This window comes from Centruroides vittatus, unplaced genomic scaffold (genome assembly GCF_030686945.1).
Source record: "Centruroides vittatus isolate TY-2023 unplaced genomic scaffold, ASM3068694v2 contig_956, whole genome shotgun sequence".
Taxonomy (NCBI): Eukaryota; Metazoa; Arthropoda; class Arachnida; order Scorpiones; family Buthidae; genus Centruroides; species Centruroides vittatus.
In genome coordinates this window covers 307,003-331,695 of record NW_027122635.1, presented here as the reverse complement: position 1 = coordinate 331,695, position 24,693 = coordinate 307,003, and the positions used below count along the sequence as shown (strand labels likewise).

The window sequence follows — 24,693 nt, the reverse complement described above, 5'->3', positions numbered from 1 at the left end:
TATCCTCTCGAGACTCTAGAACAGTGATTCTCAACCACCGTACCATGGCACTTTAGTGTGATGCGAGATGTTTGAAGTGTGCCACCACTGTGAATATCTATACATAAGCAACGTCAGACAGTAGTTTAATTGGCCTACCTTCCTAGAGTGCATTTGGAAATTGTAACTGGTGTTACCGGTAACTGCTGGTAGTTACCAAGGCATTTAGAAAATGTGACCTAAATAACCAACTGCGTTTAAAAATCACTGTTATGACTTCACCGGTTGTCCCAGTACTTACCGAAAGTAACCGTGCGTGCCTCCAAATTTTTAAATTATTAAAAGTGTACCATGACAAAAAAAAGGTTGAGAATTACTGCTCTAAAAGTAGTTCCAATAAACAGAAATTCATTGTCAACTAAGAAAATATCATTCCAGATGACTGCCATATAAAATTGTAAGATGACATAAAGAGATGACAGCTAGGCAAATCTCTCTCAAGTTATCATCATCTGTAAGGAAAATGATTTCACAATATACTGTTTATAGAAAGCTTCATGAAAGATCCCCTAGATCATCTGGCAGAAGACCCTTACTCAATCTGCCAAATAACTTTTATTACTATATAGCCACCAGCATTTCTTCTGGAGTACAGATTAATGGATCCATTTTTTTTTTTATTTTTTTTTTTACAAATGATTCAGGATTCAATTTGAGCCAATTCACATTTTGACATCTGGGAAATATGAATTGTTGCACAGATGTGCACTGTATGTACAGTACATCTTACAGAGAGATTTTTATGAATGTGCTGCATAGAGATCCAGAGTCAATCCTGAAATATTAAATAAAGCTTTTCAGGAGAACTATCAGACCAAAACGCATTCTTATGTGCAATAATGTCTGAATCTATCAAGCTTGTTTGGTTGACAATTTCCTTGGAGATGAAGATATTCATTGAATGGAACAGTCAACTTGTCACTTGGACCTCTATCCCATTGATCATATATGGAAAGATCTGGGACAGGGATTCCCAAACTTTTTTGATTGTTGACTGTCTATTCCTCTTCTTTTTTTTCTAATACATACAATAATAATTAAATAAATAAATCTGGAGATTCAGTATTAATCTATACACCATTTTTATAGAAAAAAATCTACTTGCAGTGTGCAAATTTATAACATTATGAACTGTCATATATTTAACCCATTGCAATAATAATTTTATTTTCAATCAACTCCCAATTGTCCTCAACTAATTTCTAACCCCTGAAAATGCCTTACTGACCATGGGGATCGATATTGACCACTTTGGGAACTACCACTCTAAAAGATAAACTGAAGCCTTATAAGATCAATACATCTGTCAGAAGGCTCTTGTGGATAAGTGGATATTATTGCCAAAAGATTTCATTAACAATCTAAAAAACACTATGATGAATTTTTGTGAGCCATCAGTGGTAATCATACATCATGTGAACATGAAATATGAACATGTGATAAATGTAGTGTATAATTGTTGCATTAACATATTATCATCATCCTCCATACCATCTCTAGTAATATGGACAAATTATTCAAGGAGAGATTCCTTGAATAATTTGTCCATATTACTAGTTGTACCCAGCAAAATATTTACTGTAAAAAACTGTTGTTATATTAAAAATAAATAGAGAAAATCAAGAAATAAATAAAGTAATTTATATAAAATTTATTATCATAAGACTGTAATTTTTCAGAATACAGCATTTTTTGTGTAAATACCTTCACAGTTAGATATTCATTTCTGCATGAAAGTTAAGTTGATGACATTTAATCAAACATAATTTCTCATTTCTTTCTTGTTCTTCATTCAGCATTTTATTTGAAAGAAATCACATCAATCTTTCTAGCCAAAATGTAATTTATAACAATCTCTCTGTTAATATCATAAAATTAAAAAATATACAAAAATTCAATAAAAGAATATCAACTCAAGAAGTTATTTTCAGAAATGTTTTTATACTGGATGAGGCAAGTTCAACAACTAGAATGGCAGAGAAGGACCATTACAAGAATAGCAAAATTGAGCATATTTTTGTTTCTAATTATTTTAAATATGAAATTAAACAGTAAAATAGATGCAAAAGGGTATTAAATAAGCTTCAAAATGATGCATAAAACAAATTTAAATCATATGCAAGTATCTTAACAAACTGAAAATAGATTTTGGTTTAGTATATTCCACATACATACATATATATATTTATGAGTCATGCAACAAACCTCCTTATCACATTTTGTTGCATTTCCTTAAATACACTTTGAGTTACGATTTGTAGATTATTCTTTAATTTTAATTTTGAGTATCAACGTAAATAAGACTTACCAAAGGAAACTTAATTTTCTTTTGATTTCCAACTTTTTGTAAAAAATAAACTCTGTTAGTATCTCTATCTACACATACTACAACTTCATCTTCTAAACATCTGGAATGGTGTTTAGGTAAAGCTGTTCTGTATACAAGAGTCATTACAGTACCTTTATCTTTTTGACGATTTCTCCTATTCAAAAATTTAAATTTATTTGTTATTTTATTATATATATATATTTAAATAAACCTAAACTGTAATAAACATTACATTCTAATGATTTTCTATTTCACTTTATGAATAAAACCAAATAGCAAATTATTTCAAACCACTAATAAGATCATATCACATCAGTAATAAATTTCAGAATATATTTTCAGAATTTTCAAATTGCTTATATTAATTAATAGACATTCTGTCAAACAAAATTATAGACCAATATTATATGTTACAGATTGTTTTAAAAACTAGATATTGCTTAATTGCAAATCTGTGAAAGTCAATATTGCTTAATTTTGCAATATATTCGGTTTCACAAATTTATATTTTTCATATTAATTTTTAAAACTATGCGAATCCAAAAATTCAGAAATGTTACTTTCTACAAATTTGACTTTCCAACATCATTTGTACAATAACTGAATATTATAATGTGTTGCTGTTTGCCTAAATGCATCAAAGAATTTGATGCTTATTTCAATCACTTTTAAACTTTTCATCTATTTGAGTAGTCAATACATTAAAAATTTAAACTTTAAATTGAAATTTTTAATATTTAAAACAAATAAATTGTATAATATTTAAAATTAATTCATTGGATAAATTTTCATATGTAAAATATTAAAATAAATGATAACGGATGTATTCACAAGAACAACGTCTTGAAGAAATAGAGCTTTATCATTTTTAACAATGTTTTCATTTTTTTTTATTAATTAAATAAAACTTTTACATATAAAAAAAATCAAACTTACTTGTGCTCTTCTAAAATCTCTGCAAGGGGTAGATTTGATATTACGTTACCATTTATTAAAATAAAATCAGTACGAATTAATCCCTGAGAATCTAATTCCCGGAGAACATCTCCCATTGAAAGAAATGTTTCTGAAAGAATAGTTGTTACTGTCATTGGAGAAACTGGAGAAGACCATTTTGATTTCCTGGAAAAATTAAATTACAGTAAAGATTTTCATAAAATATATTTTAAAATTTACAAATTAAAATAAAAAATATTGAATAATTAAATAAAAGTATATTAAAATATATTTAATATTTTAATATACTTTTATTTAATTATTCAAAGTACTCTGTTTAAATGTTGTCTAGAGGGATATTTAACAGTCTAAATGCAACCAAATTTGGTGTGGTGACATTTCAAGGCATACAGAAGACATTTTGGTAAAAGCTTGCCACGATGGCACTTTTGGCACCACAAACAAAAAGTAGTTTCATTTGTAAGAACACTTAAAAAGTGTGGTTTATTGAAGACAATGCAAATTTGGCAGTCTTGAAAGACAGTCTTACTGCATATGAGACATCACAAAAGGTCAATTACAGTGTACTGTTAAACACACTGTCACTGTCTTCAGAACTCATATCTTGAGAATAGAGATCACATTGAGCAGTATTCCATGCATTACTAAGGTCGCTGCACAGAACAAGTGTCTTGTACAAATAAAATGTTTGTAGTGCCAAAAGTACTAAAGTGGTAAGTTTTGATACTAATCCTTCTTTTACAGAAATGTCTCTCACAAATTCTGGAAGATTACCCTATCAAATTTTATTGCATTTGTACTGCTAAATATTTCTTGAGATAGCACTGAATAGAAGTACTTTCATTTTGATCACTCAATATAATGGAAATGCTAATAAAATATTTTTCTCTTGTAACGCAGATAGAAATCTATTACAGTAACCTCTTAAAACATCAGAAATAAAAAAAAGCATTTAAAATAATGAAATCTTTCACAACTCATCATACGATAAGTATATATCAGTAATGCATAGGTTTCTCATTTCCCGGTCTTTTGCTTGTCCTGGGATTTCGGGAAAAAGTGAACTGTTTCCCGGGATCCCAGGATAGAATTAATTATTTTTAAGATATACAAAATATCTCAAAATCAAATAATATAATTATTTTTCATTTTTAAAGTAATTTAATATGTTCTGCAACCTCCAAAATAATATTAATAATGCTGTGTAAGATATATATTAAAAATTATCTTTGAATTACGTAAAAGTTTTCACAAATAGAAAAAAATTTATTAAAGTTTGTTGCAAACTGCTTACAACAAAAAATGCATTTGAACTGAGTTGAAAATTTAAAGAAAAAAATGAACTTAGATCAAACTTCTAAGTTAGAAGGTAATTTTCGTTTTTTAAATAAAACATAATTCAAAATATTATTGTAAATTTTTATAATAAGATTTTAAAACGCAAAGATGGTGAATACTTCGATCACTATGTGATTCTTATTTTACTAAAGAAAAGTCGTGCTACTGAGAATGTCCTTTTTGATTCAATTGATATGGGTGGAATCGTGTTTAATGCATTTAAGAGAAGACAGATGTTATGTTTTTTTTTTCACCTGTAGCCTGGAAGATTTAATTTTTGAGATGCGTTACAGTACTTCTTTTGCCATCTAGTATTCTTGATTTTTTACCTTGCTTTAATAGTGGCATCATGCTTATAGCTTGATAGTTCGGCAGTTCGTTTGGCTTTAATAATCAGGTTTATTAAGAAAAACATCTTACTTGCAGACATCATACTCGTTTGTATCCTTGCCCAATTTGCACAACCTGATGTTATGCAGTTACTGAAGCTACTGGGATGGTTAAAAATTAAGACAACATAAGATTGTTGACAATCTATGACATACCATAACAAGCAAATATTTAAAAAACTAAGTAGGTTTAAAATTAATAAATACAAATGTACTCTGACAGTTTATGAGTTAATTATACTTTCTATTTGCAAAATTTCTACAAGCTTAACGCAAAATAAGAAAAAAAGTGAACTTTTAAGAAATTTGTGAGATTTCCTGGGATGAGAAGAATTTCCCAAATTAAAAAAACAACTGGGATCCCGGGATTTCAGTTGAGAAACCTAGTGATAAATATCCTTTTCTGGATGTAAGCCACAAGTGAACTTTGTAGACTTCTGGGAGCACTGCATGTATTATTTTTATTATGGAGGTGAAAGCTTTAAGCCCTCTGAGTACCAATATACTCCATAATTGACAGTTTACTTAGTACTAAAATAATATATGCTAATGATATGCAAACTAGTAATATACAGAATGTAACCAGAAAGGTGTGTAAAAAATAAGAAGGGCTGTAGAGGGGTTAATTTTAAGTCAGAAACTCTAAAGCCATTTTTTGATTTGAAGTGTTCATTTTGAGATACAAGCAATTTAAAAGTATATATCAGTAATGCATAGGTTTCTCATTTCCCGGTCTTTTGCTTGTCCTGGGATTTCGGGAAAAAGTGAACTGTTTCCCGGGATCCCAGGATAGGGTCTGTAAAAAAATGTGACATCACTTCCTGTTTAGCAAAACGTCATCTGATGGATATTCGACATATGAACATATTTGTTGATAATTGCATGTTAGTTTGATATCCGTTAATTATTATTTGCAATTTTATTAATTTATTACTTGGATTTTGAGTCTTTTTTGTAACAATACATGACTTAACTTTATACACATCTGCTTTAGGCTGGTGACAAGTTCCAAAATTTGCATATTTGAAAATGTTCTTAGAATATCTTCGAATATGGAATGTTTTAAACATTTAAATGTACTGCTAATTTTAATGCTAATTTCCATATTTGAATATCAAGTTGATTATGTGATTCAATCAAAAATTGTCCAGAAGTAGGGTTTCTCATTTCCTGGTCTTTTGCTTGTCCCAGGATTCTGGGATAAAAGTGAACTGTTTCCTGGGATCCCGGAATAGAATTAATTATTTTTAAGATATACAAAATATTGTGAAATCAAATGATATAATTATTTTTCATTTTTAAAAGTAATTTAATACGTTTCCAACCTCCAAAATCATATTAATAACGCTGTGTAAGATATATATTAAAAATTATCTTTGAATTATGTAGAAATGTTCACCAATAGAAAAAAAATCTATTAAAGTTTCCTGGAAACTGCATACAACAATAAAAAAATGTAACTTTGAATTAAGTTAAAAATTTAAAAAAAAAAAAAAGAATTTAGATCAAACTTCTGCGAGGATCTGAAACACCCCCTTTCCCCCTTTTTTTGAATAGTATCGTTCTTTTTATAAACCTTTAATTCTACGGAAGAATGTGAAGTAAAAAAGTTAAAGAGGCCTTCCAAGGTTAACAACCGCAATGATCTTTACAAAATAGCTGTTAAAAATATATATAAACAAGAAGGAAATAATCGTTTGTATTACAGTAATTCGATAGACGATAGAATCAACAAGATGGGAATAAGTGATGTTCTCATCCCTCTTTTTGTTGCACGTGACACATGCAGCAGCAATAAATCCCATAGATCATCGTCGAACCCGACATTGGACATAAACAATATCAAAATAGTAGACAAGATTGTAATAATTATTGTCAGCTACACGCTAATTGATGGGTGCGAGCTGTCATGTCAATAGAAATTTATATTTTAAGTTCACCTCTGCGAAGCACTTAGGTCTGTAATTAAAACAAACATCTCAATTCCCGGCGTCCGTACCAACAAAATCCAGACATGACCACAATAACAGGTGTGCAAATAAATCCTGGCTATATGACAGTTCACACCCCTTGAATTAGGTATAAAAAGGTGTTCACACCCCCACTAGAGAGTGTGACGTCAAGGATCTCGAATAGAATTAATCCACAATCTTCCTCCATGCCCTCCACTCGAATTGACGCCGACGACTTACGGATAGCAAGGTAATGTTTGACTTGTCATACGGAAATCTCTCTCTCCCCTCAGTTGGTCGAGGTTTAGTTAATAATAGACAAAGGAAAGGGTTAGAAATCTCTCTGAATGCGAGTACGAGCATCAAAACCCCCGCTAGCCACCTCATTTATTATTCCGTGAAGGATTATTGTTGCGTCTAAACTATTATTATTAGTATAACCATTATTGTCATTTTTAGTAATGTATGCATCTTTTATATAATATCCTCATTAAATATGTTTAGAATCTTAAATAGGTGTGATTACTCGAACGCGGCCAACACCTTATCGACTTATCCATGACCTCCCACTCGATTTTTGCCCTCCTAAATTGCCATCCATTGACCACGTGAGCGGGAATCACCTCCCCGTTGTCGGATAACGGGTTAGACCTCATCGCGTAACCCCTGATTCTCACACTTCTAACTCAGCAGGTAATTTTCGTTTTTTAAATAAAACATAATATAAAATATTATTGTAAATTTTTATAAGATTTTAAAAAGCAAAGATGGTCAATACTCCGATCACTCAATCTAATTCTTATTTTAGTAATAAAAAGTCTTGCTACCGAGAATGCAGTGGCGTAGCGTAGTGGGACGGCAAAATTTCACAATAAATACACATTACACCTGTACAATACACAATAATGTTGATTGTTCTTTGCCAAAAAGTTCATTAAAATTACTGTATATTTTAGTCTTTTGAATTGAGATACCTAAATGAGGGGCGGCGAAATTTTCCTCCACCCCAGGCGGCTGACACCCACGCTATGCCACTGCAAGAATGCCCTTTCCAATTCAATTGATGTGATTGGAATCGTGTTTAATGCATTTAAGAGAAAACAGATGTTATGTGTTTTTTCACCAGTAGCCTGGAGATTTCTAGTTCGTTTTAGAGATTGTAGTACTTCTTTTGTTCTCTAGTATTCTTGATTTGTCTACCTTGGCTGCTTTAATAGCAGTATTAAACTTGTAGCCCGATAATTCGACAGTTTGTTTGTCTTTAATAATTAGGTTTATGAAGAAAAACTTCATACTTGCAGACTTTGTACTCATTTGTATCCTGGCCCAATTCGCACAACCTGGCATTATGCAGTTATTGAAGCTACTGGGCATGGTTAAAAACTAAAACAGCATAATCACAATTATTCCAGATATTACAGGTTCTGACAAGTAAAGAATTTTCAGAATCCTGCCAGAAATAAGCTACACATTGATTATTGACCATTTGTGACATGCCATAACGAGCAAAAATTTAAAAAACTAATAAGTAGATTTAAAATTAATAAATACAAATGTATTCTAACAGTTTATGAGTTAATTATACTTTTTATTTGCAAAATTTCCTGAACTTTAACACAAAATAAGAAAAAAGTGAATTTTTAAGAAATTTGCAGGATTTCCTGGGTTAAAAAAACAAGCGGAATCCCGTTTGAGAAACCCTATCCAGGAGTGTTTGAACATGTCTATCCATCCTTTCGTTGAAGGGCTGAAGCATGTATTCAAGCTGATGGATGCCATTTCAAACACTTTTTGTAAATGATTTGTTATTTAAATAAAAGTGTTCAATAATATCTGTAAAAACTTTGATTGATAAATTACTAATGCATCCTTTACTTTTCCTCACACCCATTATAACCCGTATAGTTACAAACAAGGCTGAAAATCCAAGTAACAAATTAATAAAATTGCAGATAATAAGTAACAAATATCAAACCAATGTGCAATTATCAACAAATATTTTCACACCTCAAACGGCATTTTGCTAAACAGGAAGTGGTGTCACATTTTTTAAAATTGCTTATAACTCAAAATGAATGCTTCAAATCAAAATATAGCCCTAGAGTGTTCAACTTAAAATTAACAACTCTACAACCCCTCAAATTTTTTACACACCTTTCTGTTACATCCTGTATAATTTATTTGCATCTTTTTTCCTGGTAGAGTTTACTTTTAACATTTGTCATGAATATCAGCTTAACTAAGGTTGCGTAATGGCATAAGGCAGAAAACAAGAAAATAAGCCCCAGGAGCCACATATTAAAACATCATGGGTTGCATGTGAAACATGGAACTGGACAGCAATAGTACCAGTGCAATATGGATAGAAGAATGGAAAATGCCCACTTATTCTCATTCTGGTTTGAAAAGTTTTAACAATTTGATCAGATATATTTTTTCAGTTTTTTAAGGGCATTTTAAATTTATTTGACAATCAAGTACAAAGAAAGGTCAAGTTTTCATTGAATGTATTCTGACATGGAAGTGAATAAAAAAAGGGAATATTTCACTTCCTACAATAAACATATATCAATGATACATATCATTGATATATGTTTATTGTAATCAATCACTGTATGCATGTTCCAAAATACAATACAGCAATGCTCTTCGGATGTTTTGAACTTCAAACCAATGTTTAATAATTTAAATAATTAATTATGGTATTTTAATAACAAAAATTTATAGAAATATATAAATATGGTTTTCCATAATGACAAGTATGTTACAGACAAATTCCACTATGTGATCACTGTAATCACTATAAATGATTAATTCACCCCAATTTTACTTGAAAAGGCAAATTTGGATTACGTGATTAATACAATCAATGAAAATAATTACAATAAATCCCAGATCAAAAGTCTTTCGGATCAGCAGCCATTAAAATTTTTAAAAACATGTTTTCAAAAAAAATTTTACCTCTATGTTATGATTTAGTATAAACAATTTCTTTTTAAACTCACCCCTTTTTATTCATAATTTGAATACATCTTTATCTCTTATTATCTTCACATAATTTCATGATACAATAAACATATTAAGTGTGATGTTTAATGTTAATATCAATGATTAAAGAGACTGCTTTATAGATAACAACAAACAAGATATTTCTGTTTATGGTATGTGTTCTTCAACAATGATCTCAATTACATACTTATAAAAAACTGAATTTTGAATTTCACAGTTGTCTGAAGTGATTTTATTTTACTCAGATTTCTATGAAATAATGCATAACAAAATCAGATATTTTCAATTTGCATAAAATTTGAATAACTAAGAAATAAAATAAGGTATCTCATTAAAATATTTAAATACAACATAAATGAATAGTAATTAGTTATTAAAAATAAAATATAACATTTATCCTAAAACTCTAGTATTAGCAACTTTTATGCAAGACATTTTTTGGAGTGTCATACAAAAATTATTTAACTCATGTTTTCCAGAAATTTTAATATCTCATTATGGAAATTTAAAAGAACAAAACGACGCATTCAAATCTACAATGATTTGTTTCTTTAAAAAATAAACGCTCTAGAATTTTTCCGTTAAGAAAAAGAACTTTCATTTTGAATGAAGTTTTTTATGTTCGAACCTGAAGAAGGTCAGTGAAGCCGTCCAAAAACATTAGTTGCTAGCAAAATTAAGTTGCATGTTAAAGGTTTTTTGGAACATTTTGATTTATGACAGTAAGTGCAGTTTGAGTTATAGAAGTTATAGTGATTAATGGCAATGCCGACCAGGTACTATAGAAAGTTAGTTCTGAAGATTTGCAAGAATGATACCAAACTAAAATTCTTAACAGAATGTAAAAAGGGAGGTGTATTCCCTATGTCAATTTGGCAAATATGCTTACTGGAGGAATGCTCTTCGCTTATCCCAAGACTAAAGTTATTACGTTTAAGAAAGGCGATACAAAATACATGGCATACTAAGTACTATTTGATGAAAAAGCTAGTAGAATTAGAAAATCATCTGTTTGATATAAACCCAGAATTGTTACAGAAGTCAATAGCAGAGTAATAAACTTAGCGAATCAAGTTAAGGAAAGGTTGAGTAAGAATTATAAGAAGAAAATAAGTTGGATAAGAACACAGCAGCAAAGAAACACAAGACCACAAGCCTTGTCTACATTAACGTGCTGGGACAATATCACACCACCAGCGTGCATAAAGGAGGCCTGCAAGTTTGGCCCTAAGTACGTTCCATGCCCAAAGCTTAGATATGATAAAATTATCCCTGATGTTGAACAAGCGCTAGAAGGAATCAATGAGCTTAAAAAAGAAGCCTTTAGATGGAGAACAGTATTTAAGATAAACGAGGAATATGCAAGTTCAACCCATGATACAATATGGAAGGATATAAGAGAGAGTAAGAAATGGATGCAGGAGAATGATGTAATTATTACAAGAGCCGACAAGTCAAAAACATGGTGTTAATGAAGAAAGACACATATAAAGAATTGTTAATCTCACAGTAATTGAATAAACATGTAAAACAGGAACTAGTTCCGGTTACTCAAAGTGATATCATCACACAAAATCTATTAATGATTTTGTGTTAATTGAAAGTGTTTTGTTTTGATTGAAATAGTGTAAATCAAGGTTTGCTTATATACTCAAACAGCCCATAACATAAAAAACTTAAGATTAGGAAAATTTTTATTTTTCACATTTCATATATTTCCTTTGAGTAATTAGACTAATCAATTCTTTCTAAGTTTAACAGAATTTGTAGCATATTGTTAAAATATTGATTTTTTTCTTAAATTTTAAAATTCAAATATGTTAACAAATTAATTTTTCATAAATAATATTGATATTTTGTTAGTTTACAAATTTTTCTTTATGTAGTCATAAAGGATTAAATCATCAAATTTCATTATAAAAGAATATAATATAAATATAATATTTTATATATTTTGTATCTGTATATTATCAAAGAATTTCTAAAATTTAGATTCAAAGATTACAGCTACATCTAATTTTCAATTGTTTACCAGAATCACTTCATCACTCTTTTGATCTATACATGATTGAAATTATGTATATTTATATTCTAAAATATAAAATTTATTCATTAAATTGTCAGTTTATAATTTTTATTTTCCAAAATTGTAAGCCTTAAATATAAAGTATATACAATGGTACAGTACCTCGTACTTTAAACTACTCTAACATCAAATGCTTCGGAGTTCAAATGTGAAATTTGAAAAATTCACTCCAGAGTTTGAATGATACTTCAAAAGTTCAAATTGCACATGCTGTGAAAAATGCACTCAAAACATAAAATAAGTTTCTGAACAAAAAATACAATCTCAAATTGGCAATGTGTTAAATTTCACAACTGTTATAATTAAATCACACATCTATGTTAAGTAACAACAACTGTTAACAACATACAAAAACTTTTTGTCAAACCCAATATTACCTTTACTTATTTACTGTGGCATCAAAGAAGTGTATCAAAGCAACAATGTCTGACAAGTAAGAGAAAGACTGTAATATCGATGATTCAGACGAAAAAGGAACTTATTGGTGAAGCATGAAAGCAGTACACGTGACAGACCTGGCAGCCATGTTTAAGACACCAAAGTCAACTGTGTGCAACCAGTAAATGCAATTTTCATTTTATTATACTGTAATCATGCATTTTAATTATTGTATTCATGCTTAAATTTATTATTGGGCATTTAATTATGTTATTTTTACGTGTGTATTTGCCGTTTTTAAAGTTTATCAAAATGGGTATTGTTTAGGGAAATGGATTAATTCACTTTCCACTATTTTTAATGGGAAAAAATTGCTTTGGACTGCAAATGGTCTCCGGGAATGGATTAAATTCGAAGTATGAGGCATCACTGTAATAGGTTTGAAAACTGGTTCTCAAAATCTTGGTTTAACCTGATTTTGAAACCATTAACTGTTTCATTGTTCAAATTTTTGTTAGTTTTTTAATAATGTTGGGTAAAATCACAAGCAGCAAGGAAGAGTTATTATTTAGATTTTTTTAGAATTAGAATATAATTTAGATTACTTAAGTTGTAATATGATTGTATTTCATCTGTTTTAAAGGTGATAATTATTTATTTTGTTTTATTTTTTTGTCAATATAAGTGGCCACTTTCCTTTTGATGATTTTAAAAGTTTTTTATTTTAATTTTGTAATAAAATTTAACTGTACATAACCAAAATATAAAATAAAAATTTCAAGTTAATTGTAAATTTAAATACGTCCTTTTTCATACTTTTTTCTTGTGAATGAAATTATTCTTTCTATTAATGAAGAATGATGTCTATTTAATCAATTACGTAGACAGAAAACACTTAATAGTTATATTTTTTGCCATCACAACTGGTTTTATCTGGGTTTCAGGTCATAATTAGGTTTTCAAAAAAGTTTTGTAGTTTTCAGTTTTTTTGCAATCTTAGTATATGTAACACTGTTCTACACTCATTTTTTTTTAAAGAAATGAAAACATCCAGTCCTTACTAGACACAAAAGAATGCCATTTAAAAAGTTCAATTGGCTTTCATTTTGGCAAACAAAAGGAGGTCATATTCAAGCTGCTTGAATATATATTGCAACATTAGTGAGTCTGGCAATGTCATATTCTAATATATTGTGTCATCCTTGGCCATTTTACTACAATTGCAACAAGGCTATATAAAGTTCTGTTGCTTTCTATGTCAATGGGATAGCTGTGTTGGGAATCTCCATTACAAGAAAGACTGGCCTCTGCATGCATTATACCAAGTACAAACCAGCCACTCATAGATCCAAGTAATATACTTCCACCACTGCATAAGTTGGGCCTTATTAAAAATTTTGTCAAGACATTGATTGGACAAAGAACTGACATATTCATTCTTATGTGACAAATTTCCGAAGCTTTTTCTAAAAAAGTATTAATAATTAAATAATATTATTTCTAATATGAAAATTATTGAATATACCATATTTGCTTTTTATTCATAAATGGACTTTTTGCTATTTTATATTTATGAATAAATTTCTAAAGTATTACAATTTTATATATACAGTAGAGAACTGAAAATCGGAATCAATTGGGGACTGGGGTTGTTCAGATTAGTGATTTGTTCCGATTATCAATTATGTACGAAAAAATATATTAACCTGTCCGATGTTCAAAATTTTCTCCGTTGCGTGTCACTTCATGTTGAATTTTCATCGATTTTAAGCCTAACAAAAATTTTTATAATAATAATCGAGGCTATCGTATCGTTAAAAATTATTTCTTCATTTTGTACAAACAAAATAAATATATTGAAGAATATAAAAACATGAAAATTATACTTTAGAAGTAAATCTAGTATCAAAAACGTTCGATTCAGCATGACACAATCCGACTGAAAATTGTTCCGATTACCGGGGTTCCGATTAACGAGTCTCTACTGTACTGTACATATAAACATATGAACTCCTCCAAGCAAACTATACCATGTAATCACTAGAGTTGACCTTACCTATTTGTTTGATAGCTTCGAGCAATGGAAAAATTTGAGAAAGCAAAGAGTACTCAATACTAAAAGAATTAAGGCTGGTTCATACATTGTAAGAATGGAAAGGAGAATAGAATAGAATATGTTTGTTCTCTTTTCTATTATTCTCTTCTTGGCTCACATGCAAATTAATCATCAAAGTTATCTTAAATTTGTAAAATGCTTTTAAAAAGTTAAATACAGAATTTTAATAAATTCATGAATCAATAAAATATTAGAAAACTATATTTTTGATATTTTATATAAGTTTTAAATTAATATTTATTTAAATTTAAAATCTATTTTCAAATAATTTATTATCAAAAATACATGGATAATACATAAAAGTATCAATAAGCATTTCTGTTTTATTGGTTTTAACATCACAAAGAATTATTGGTTATAAAGCAAAGAAAATTAGAATTTTCTTCTAATTTTCCCCACAAGCTCAAAAAGAATGCAAGTATGTCATAAATAATGTGCAAAGTGTTGCACGCTTAACCAATTTAGTGTTGTTTTCTCTTCTCTTTTCCACTGTCATCAAAATATAAATGAGCCTTTATGACAATTAAAAATTTCATTGATTTATTACTTGTTTTTGGGGTAAAATTTGTTTTTCAATATATGTAATAATTCTCCATGCTCATCTTCAGTAGATAGGCAAATTTTATACTTAAAATGTATTCCATAGAAATTCATTTCTCCAATTTGTCTAAATATAGTAGAGTATCAATTATCCAAACACTGATCAACTGAAACATTGGTTAACCAAAAGTGTTCCAGTCGGCAAATTCAAATTTCTGTTAGCACTGTAGTGCTACAATATTTGGCTATGTCTTGGGCTACTCTAATATTATTTTTGTTGGTGTACGTGTTTTAGCTGGCAGTACTGGCATGACCATGAGAGGTTACTTAAGGATGCGCAGTATTTAAACGAGGCTTTTTTCCCATCATGAGTGGTGAGCTTTGCTTGTTTTGTGTGGTGTTTTTCTAAGGACTGTATGTCCGGATGTGTATTATGCTGAATCAGGATGTTTTTGATACTAGATTAACTTCCAAAATATTGATATAATTTTTTTGTTTTTATATTTTTCAATATACAGTAGAGAGTCGAAAATCGGAATCAATTGGGGACTGGGGTTGTTCCAATTACCCATTATGTACAAAAAAAATACATTAACCTGTCCGATGTTCAAATTTTTCTCCATTGCGTGTCGCTTCGTGTTGAATTTTTCTCCGTTGCGTGTCGCTTGCGTTGAATTTTCGTCTATTTTAAGCCTAATGAAAATTTTTATAATAATAATCGAGGCTATCGTATCGTTAAAAATTATTTCTGCATTTTGTACAAACAAAATAAATATATTGAAGAATATAAAAACATGAAAATTATACTTTAGAAGTAAATCTAGTATCAAAAACGTTCGATTCAGCATGACACAGTCCAACTGAAAATCATTCCGATTACCGGCGTTCCAATTAACGACTCTCTACTGTATTTATTTTATTTGTGAAAAATAAAGAAATAATTTTTACCGATACAATAGCCACGATTATTATTTTTAAAAAATTTTTGTTAGGCTTATCATTGACGAAAATTAAACGCGAAGCGAGACGCAACGGAGAAAGATTTCAACATTGAATAGGTTAATATATTTTTTCGTATATGATCAGTTATCTGAACAACCCCAGTCCCAAATTGTTTCGGATAATCAATGCTCTACTGTAAATTATATTTTTTTATATTGTATCAAAATGTTGAAAAGAAAATTTTCAAGCATATACAATAAAATATTAATATGACAGAAATATTAGCTGTAAAGTAATTAAATATTTATAACACTTAAACAGATTAAATTTATTTTTTAAAATATTTCCTTTTTTTAAAATGTTGCTAGACAACTGATGTTATTAATTTTATTTAAAAATTAGTTCCTTGAAATTATAAATTACACATAACACAAACAGTTCAATAAAATTAAATACAATTATTTTTAATATATTATTATTATAACATTTCAAAATAAATATTAATATTACTTACTGAATATGATTTTTTACTTGTTGGCCAAATGCACAACAAAAAACATATACTTCTTGAACACCAGATAAACATAATGATTCTAAAATATAATCCAGCATAGGACAGTTCACAAGAGGTAAAAGAACCTGTATTTATTAAAATTATATTTATCAATGATGGGTTGGAATTGATCAAAATGAGATCTATAGAAATGCAATACTGACAAAAAATTTTCACAGTTTTAATATTTTTATTTTTATCCCTATTTATTACACAGTGTATTTTAGCTTTTAAGACTACAAAATATTTATAACACTACATTGTAATACAAAACTTTCTTTTCTAGCCTAAATAGTGTCTTCAACAAAAGCACATAATTAAATTGGAAGAAAAATAAAGCTATTACAGTTCTGATCAGAAAACTTTCAGAGTACTGCATTTCTATAGATCTCATTTACTTGGTACATTTTTGAACAATAGATACAAAACAGAAATATAAAATTACAAAGTTGTTATATGGTATAATTTACATTTCAGTTTTAGAATACATATTGGGTTGTTCGGAAAGTAATTTCGTTTTTTTTATTACTAGAGGAATTAGATGTATTTTTACCAGCCAATTTTATTTTAAACCACACTTTCATTATATACTTCGACAGCTGACATTTTAAGGCTTATTTGTAAAAAATTTTGTTTGATTCTGTACAATTGTTTTTTTTCGGTGACCCATCAAATTTGGAAAATCAAAAGCATCATTTTCGGCATATTTTGCTTTTTTATAACTAAAAAATCAAAATGCTGTTCAAACAAAAAAAAAAATTGTGGTACATGTTTTGAGAAGATGTGTTGAGAGAAAGACAGTGCCAAAACTGGTTTACAAAATTGCGTTCTGGCAATTTTAATATCGAAGATACACCGCATTCTGGATGGCCATTTGAAGCCAATGAAAACAAAATAAAGGTACTGATTGAAGCAATCTGCCGTCTATTAACAAGTAAAATCACTAAGAGATTAAATCTGTTAAATTGAACCGTTTATTATTACTTAAAACGAATTGGTTTCGTTTCAAAGCTCGATATATGGGTTCCACATGTTATTAAAGAGAGATGCTCTCTATGGTGGGATTTTAAAGAAATTTTTTTTTGAGCTTTTACCAGACAATTTAACAATTGATTCAAAAGTGTACTGCCATCGAGTAAACAAATTGAGTAATATCATCAAACAGAAAAGGCCAGAATTGATCAACAAACAAAGTGTAGTGTTTTACCATGATAATGCCAAATTTCACACAAGTTTGGTAACTCGTCAGAAACTGTTATAGCTTAGATGGGATGTGTTATCACACCAACCATATTCGCCAGATCGGGCACTTTACTTGTTCCGGTCTATACAAATTTTTTTTAACTGTAAGACATTTACTTGAAATGACAATGTCAAAAATCACTTGGATCAGTTTTTTGTAAACAACGATCAAAACTCTTATGAATGTGAAATCATGCTACTACCAGAAACAATGACAACAGGTATTTGACCAAAATGGTCAATATATAATTCAATAAAATATTTATTTATTATAAGAATACTGCATTTATTTTTCTATGGAAAAAACAAAATTACTTTCTGAACAACCCAATAGTACAGTAGAGCATAGATTATCTGAATACCGATCAACCGAAACAAGTTAACCGAAAGCATTCCACTCGGCAAATTCAAATTTCCATTAGTGCTGTGATGCTGCAGCACTCTTCCCCTCCCTGCCAACCTAAACTGTAGGCCTACTTTAATGTACTACTTTATATAAGATATGTATTTGTAAGACATATGATACAAAATATGTACAGTACAATTTTGTGTTTAATATATTTTTTCGTAAATGATCAGTTATCTGAAAAATCTCTTATCCAAACAATCCCAGTCCTGAATTGTTTTGGATAATCGATGCTCTACTGAAATTGAAAAACAGAATACAAAATAATCATATATCCAAATGTTTTCATATTTCTATATCTATTTTGAATAAAATAAATAATGAAAACATCAAACTATTTCAAATTTACAAAATTATAGAACTCTTTGATTCATTCTATCATTAAAATGAAAGTTCAATACTGACTATTGATTATAAACTATCAACTTCAACATATACTCTAGAAATTCATCACTTATAAACACTTTCTTTTATGACAACACTATATTTCTGATTGTATTATTTTAAAATTTAATAATAATAACTATAGAGAATTTTTAAAATAAAATTCCAAAGTATGAAAAAAATCTGTAAAATGACATTCTAGAAATTACTAGTTAGTTTTTACCTTCATGTTATATTTAGAAATACAATACTTAAAAAATTTGAATAGTTTAAAAACACATTATTTATTTCTAAAGCTTGATTCAATTTTGTTTAGGATTATCCTGTACATTAATACAAAAATTGAAACTTTAATAGTGAGTCCAGTTAAAATACACAAAATAAAATAAACACAGAAGCTTAAGCAGTACACAAACCTTCAATATAATCATCAGTATTGTTGATTACCAGTTGTCATCAATGTGGAAGTCAAATAATGCCATCAGAAAAGCCTGATGTGTTAATGGTCTGAATAGAGTGGAGTGCATAAAATGTCTTGAACCACTTTTCTTTGAGAGGTTCTTTCATCTTTGTGTACAAATTAAAGGGATTCAAGTCAGGTGAATAGGACAGATGATAAAGCACCTCCCAGCCTCACTGAGAGAAAAAGTCATTGATATTTGCAGCTACATGACAAAACTAATGAGCAGTCTCATGTAAGATGATGGGTGGATTGCTCAGAAAATGACACCGGTTCTTCCTTAGAGCTCACAGATTGTGTTAATCTGTGAGAAAGCTCTGAAATGGTCACTGACCTTGTCCTTGGGTACTGCATGAGTTAGGTGCTTTCACTTGGAACATCAGAGCAAAGATTGGTCTGGTGTTTCACTTGGAGCTTGTACAAGCAAGTCTATGTTTTATTGAGAGTGATAATGCATCTTAAAAATGGTTCCCCTTCACATTGGAAATCATTCCAGATACAAAATTGCTATTTCTAAACATCACTTTGACAATGTGGTACTCAGTAAGACACAATTTGCCACATTTGCAGTTGTGTCTTCAGAAAGTGGAAATGTTGTACAAGCCTGACTGATCTCCTGTGCAAGCTGATGAACTTCTCACCATTGATCATTTTTCATCAATGAAGCCCCCGCATGCACTTGGCCTTCCATAACTGGGAGATGGCCAGGCCAATGTTGGTAATGGACATTGTGATGTCCCTTTTGAAATGCTTCCATCCACCTTTTAACCATACTATACAACAGTTCTACATTACTGCAAGCCTGTAAAAGTTCCTAATGGCACTCTTTTGAGTTTGACCCCTTGCAATTTCAATTTTCAGTCAACAATGATGCTTTACCTTCAATGTGATTTGAACTGACCACTTTAGAATGTTGTCAGCTCTTTGAATCACTGCAGTGCTCACATTGTACTAGACAGAGCAAAACTGTTCCACTTACAGTAAGTGATGGTATTGCTCGAGTGTGCTGCATTAACTAATATTTTGCTGTTTCCCTTCAGGTGTCTTTTATAAGTTTGAGCTCACTATCAAAGTTCCAAACCCTGTATAATTTCACCAAAATTTGCCATTAATCATTCTTAATTAGCAAATAGTTCTTGTTCATTAATTTTGAAATAACTTATTATTTTGTTTAAAATTTCAATATCCATTTTAAGTTTATAAGTAAATAATTTACAAAAGATGGAAATTTTATAAATCTAATAATGATAAAAATTATATTGACAAAAGAAAAAAATAAATATGAAATTATTCATAAGAGACTATTTAGAAAATGATTTGATTTTTATCTCCAAACATATTTTATTTTAATTATAATATAATATTAAATTATTTTTTAAAAATTTTATAGTTAATCAAAATGATTTCTAAATTATGTTTTATACTCTCATATGCTAAAGAAAATCTCATAAATTCAAATTTGGATAATTCGAAATCCTGTTAGTTTGTAACTGTACTATTTGTCCTGGCTGGGGATATAGAGATTTCTATGTTAAGGAATCTGGTTAGGGTGAGACTATGCAGACGCAAATTTAGTAGTGAGTGAGAAGTTGTGAGCAATATAGTTCTCGCAAAGAAAAACATGCAAAAGCAAGAAGCAAGAAATCTCGCTGGCGAGAGCAAATTTCTAGTTCTCACACATATCTGACAGGGTTTGATGTTTATCACATCACACCTCTTCTTGCTTGCTTGCGCATGTTTGCATAGTTGCACCCTTAGTTTAAAATACAGCTACTTCAAAATTTGACATGAAAATTCTGTTTGAACTGTGATATGTGTATGTTAACTCATTCATTTAGATCAAAGTGCCTCCATACTGTAAGAGAACAATAGATCAAGAATAACTGATTTGGTCAATGTGGTTTTGCTTTTAAAGTAACATATTTTCAGAGACTACCTTAACCATGGATTATTCTTTTTTCTCTTATCTCATAAAATACAGCTGGGTTTTGGGATTGCAAGGTTGGGCTACAAATAGCAGATTGAGATATTTGTAGGGCCCTATGTTACTACTACATTTGGGCAATTTACTTTTTGGGCCACTTCAAAAATAATTAGTACATTTCAAGGATAAAAATATGTTGCATTAACCTTATATAACTTTGCAGTTAATTTTTGAAACATAACACAACTGGTGCACCAGAAAATTTTTTCATAGAACTCCCATCCGAAGAAGGTCCTAGGGTGGGCTGAAACATTAATGTTATGTTTCAAAAATTAACTGCAAAGCTATATAAGGTTAGTGCAATGTATCTGTATTTATTATCACTTTGTTCATTGGATGGATTTTACATTTCAAGGAATTCTGCTTTACTTTTTAATAAACCTATCTGGCAACCCATGAAGTTCTCGCTGTTTACCTGTACTTCATTTATATTATTATTTATTATTAATTATTACTAATTAACAAAAATAGCATTCTGTACACTTAGTCATATTCCATTTCCTTAATAAATTACATCAGTTACATGGCATTTGGCATATTATATAGAAATATCTAAATCTCTCATAATTTGAAATTCAATAAATTGAAGTTGTGAATATTTTGTTACTCGAATTTCAAACTAATGCTTTCCTGTATTCATATGTATGTAAAATTTGATAAATGATCTATTATTAAATGCATTGTTAAATTCAAAAAGAAATTAATTCACAAAGAATAAATATTAAGCCAGTTAGAAGAAATTTGATTTTAATGATTACTTTTACTTCATTATAATTTTGTTTACATGAAGATTTTATTGCAAAAAAAGTGTTCATCAAAACACTGGGGCCCTGTAATAAACTCATGCTAGAGCTCCCAAGGGATCAGTGTTCAAATCCATAAAAGATTAATTAGAAGTCAAGAGCTCATCTTCTTGGATATAATGAACTTGACTGCAATAAATAACACTATTCTCAATTCCGTATGTTTACCTTTCTATGCACTTGCCAAATGTTTGAATTTGTTAATTATTCTAAGCTCTTCAAATTTCGTAATTTTGTTCAACTAGGATACATTACATTTTTTAAAATTTGTATTAACAATCTAATATATGTTCTTCTCACCCAAGGAAGAATTTTTGTAAATGTTAGAAGTACTTGCACGAGTGATTCTTTTTGTTATTAAAGACAGACAATGCTAAAAAGACAGTGTTTTTATCCTTATTACTATTTACTTTATGAACATTTCAGCATGGTGTAGTTATTTGTCTCTCTTTTATTGTAAAAAATTATTAATAAACTGTATATAATACATTATATTAGTAAATAAATAAATAAATGAAATGTAATAAACTAAATTGAAAAATTTCATAATTAATAGTCACATAATATGACATAATTAAGAGTTAATCTTGAAAATTTAAAAAAGAAACATCCAAACATTTATAATGATTAATAATAGATAATTTAAGTGAAGATATTTTTTTAAATCTACGGCAGCGTTTCTCAAAGTGGGCGATAACGCCCCCTTGTGGGTACTGGAGGCTTTCAGGGGGGCAGTAGAAGGCTCAAAGGAAATTAGGGGGCATTAAGGAAATCTAGAGGGGCGAAGGCAGACAAATTCTATCTATAAAAATCTGACTAAAATATATATAAAATGCTGACAATCTATATATTTTTTAATTTTTATTGAAGATCACAACCTGAATATTTCTAACATGTTGACTTATATTATAGCATGAATGAACTTATTATAGTAACATTATTGCATAAATATGCTAAAAATGAAAGTTCAAGAATGGCTACTAAGAATTTTGGCTGCAGAAGCAAATCTCTCAACTGTGCCCTGAGTTATGGTCAGTTGTTCAACGATTTCTGATAGCATTCCCATCGTCGTATTTGTGTGAACGTGGATTTAGTGCTGTAGCAACGTTGCTAACTAAAAACAGAAATCGGCTGCAAGTTACTGAACGCGGCGACTTATGGCTGATTTTAAGTGAATTCAACCCTGTTATTAACAAACTGGTCGAAATACATCAGATTCATCCTTCACATTAGATAAGTTTTAAATTCAAAGCCTTCTTTTAATGTTAATAAAAATACTTCTAAATATGATTAAGTATGAGTTTTATTTCATCTCATTGAAACATTCTTTGATCTCAGAAATAGGATATAGATCACACCCTATCTATCCTATCCATATAATAACGCATGTTTAAACATTATATTTGCAACTGTTTTTAAGATACGCAACAGATGGTAATGTAAAAAGGCAAGTTAAAAAATATGGGAGCGCTAGGAATTTTTTTAATCTCAAAGTGGGCGGTGGTCGAAATAAGTTTGAGAACCAGTGATCTACAGTTTTATTTTTGCTGCAATGGCCAACAACAGAAATATAATAGTATTATTAAAAGTTTTCAATCAAGTGTATTTATTTGTAATTGCTAATAAAGAAAAAATTCTCACATTTATTAAAAGATATTTCTGTTTTTCAGAAATACAAACGTATGCAATATTTACACTGAGTATTATCCATGTTTCCATGTCTTAAATGATATAAACTTAACTTAAATATTAATCTCAAATTTATATCTTATTATTACATTAGATTATTTACATACTTTATTACATACTTTGATATCCTATACATGTTTAATATTTATTTTTAAGTGATTAACAAAATAATGAATCTAACTTTTTTTATAAAAGTATCAAAACATATGCTATTCGGGATATATTTCTCAACCGACATTTGACTTAAATTTTGGTAAAGTTACTTTCTCTGTATATGCCTATATATATAGAACATATGTAAACAAATGGGTAACCCTTCTACCAAAGTCTTGTATATGTGATTTTCATTAAGGTTTAAAAATATTTTATAAGAAATAAACTAATATAGCTGAAAAGCTCTTTAAAGATAAAATAATTCATATCAATTATCAAAATTAAAAAACAAATTTCTCATCAACAATATAATAATATGACCACGTGTTTGAGTTTTAACACGTGGATAAGCAATAGAACACGGAAAGAGAGCAAAAAAATGGATCAAATACCCTTGGAGTATTTTGTGTAAGAGGCTGAAACCTCGCGTCGAAGCTATCAGCTACAATAACAGCTCGAATTATTTCTTCTTGTTTTAATAATTCATTATCTTTCGCCTTCTTCTTACTGTTCTCCGCCATCTTGTAATGACCTGACAGCACTAAAAAGTTTCGTCATCCTATTCGTATAAAAATCAAATAATATTTTATAAAATCTGTAATTTTATAAAAATCACACATTAAACCTAAAAGATAATTTTTCATTAATAAAAAGTTTGAATTTTAATAAAATAATTTTTTCTAATCATTTTTAAAACTTCGTCATCGCTAACATAAAAAAAAGAGGAATTACTCCCCTTTTTATTTTAAAATATAAATAAAATACCAATTTTAAAAAATCTTAAAACAATAATAATAAACAGTTAAAAACTTTTATACTTTAAAAAAAAAAAATAATTGATTAGAAATGTGGCAGCGCCATCTGTACGATAAAACTAAAAACAAAATTGATATAAAATGTTAAATAATTTACAGAAAATGTTTTAAATCTAGAATTGGTTTGTT

The 24,693-nt window shown here is 29.2% G+C and overlaps 1 protein-coding gene across 1 annotated transcript in view; it reads right to left on the bottom strand.

Moving 5' to 3' along the window:
- The window catches only part of eIF2Bepsilon (eukaryotic translation initiation factor 2B subunit epsilon), a 64,910-nt gene extending 40,632 nt beyond the window's left edge, over positions 1-24,278 (bottom strand). The window contains exons 1-4 of the mRNA XM_067282500.1: positions 24,142-24,278; positions 16,590-16,714; positions 3,305-3,490; positions 2,348-2,522 (exon numbers count right to left, since the gene is read on the bottom strand). Of these exons, the coding sequence (XP_067138601.1) occupies positions 2,348-2,522; positions 3,305-3,490; positions 16,590-16,714; positions 24,142-24,270 (615 nt within the window). The 5' untranslated portion in view covers positions 24,271-24,278. The remainder of the gene's footprint in view (positions 1-2,347; positions 2,523-3,304; positions 3,491-16,589; positions 16,715-24,141) is intronic.
- Positions 24,279-24,693: the final 415 nt, after the last annotated feature.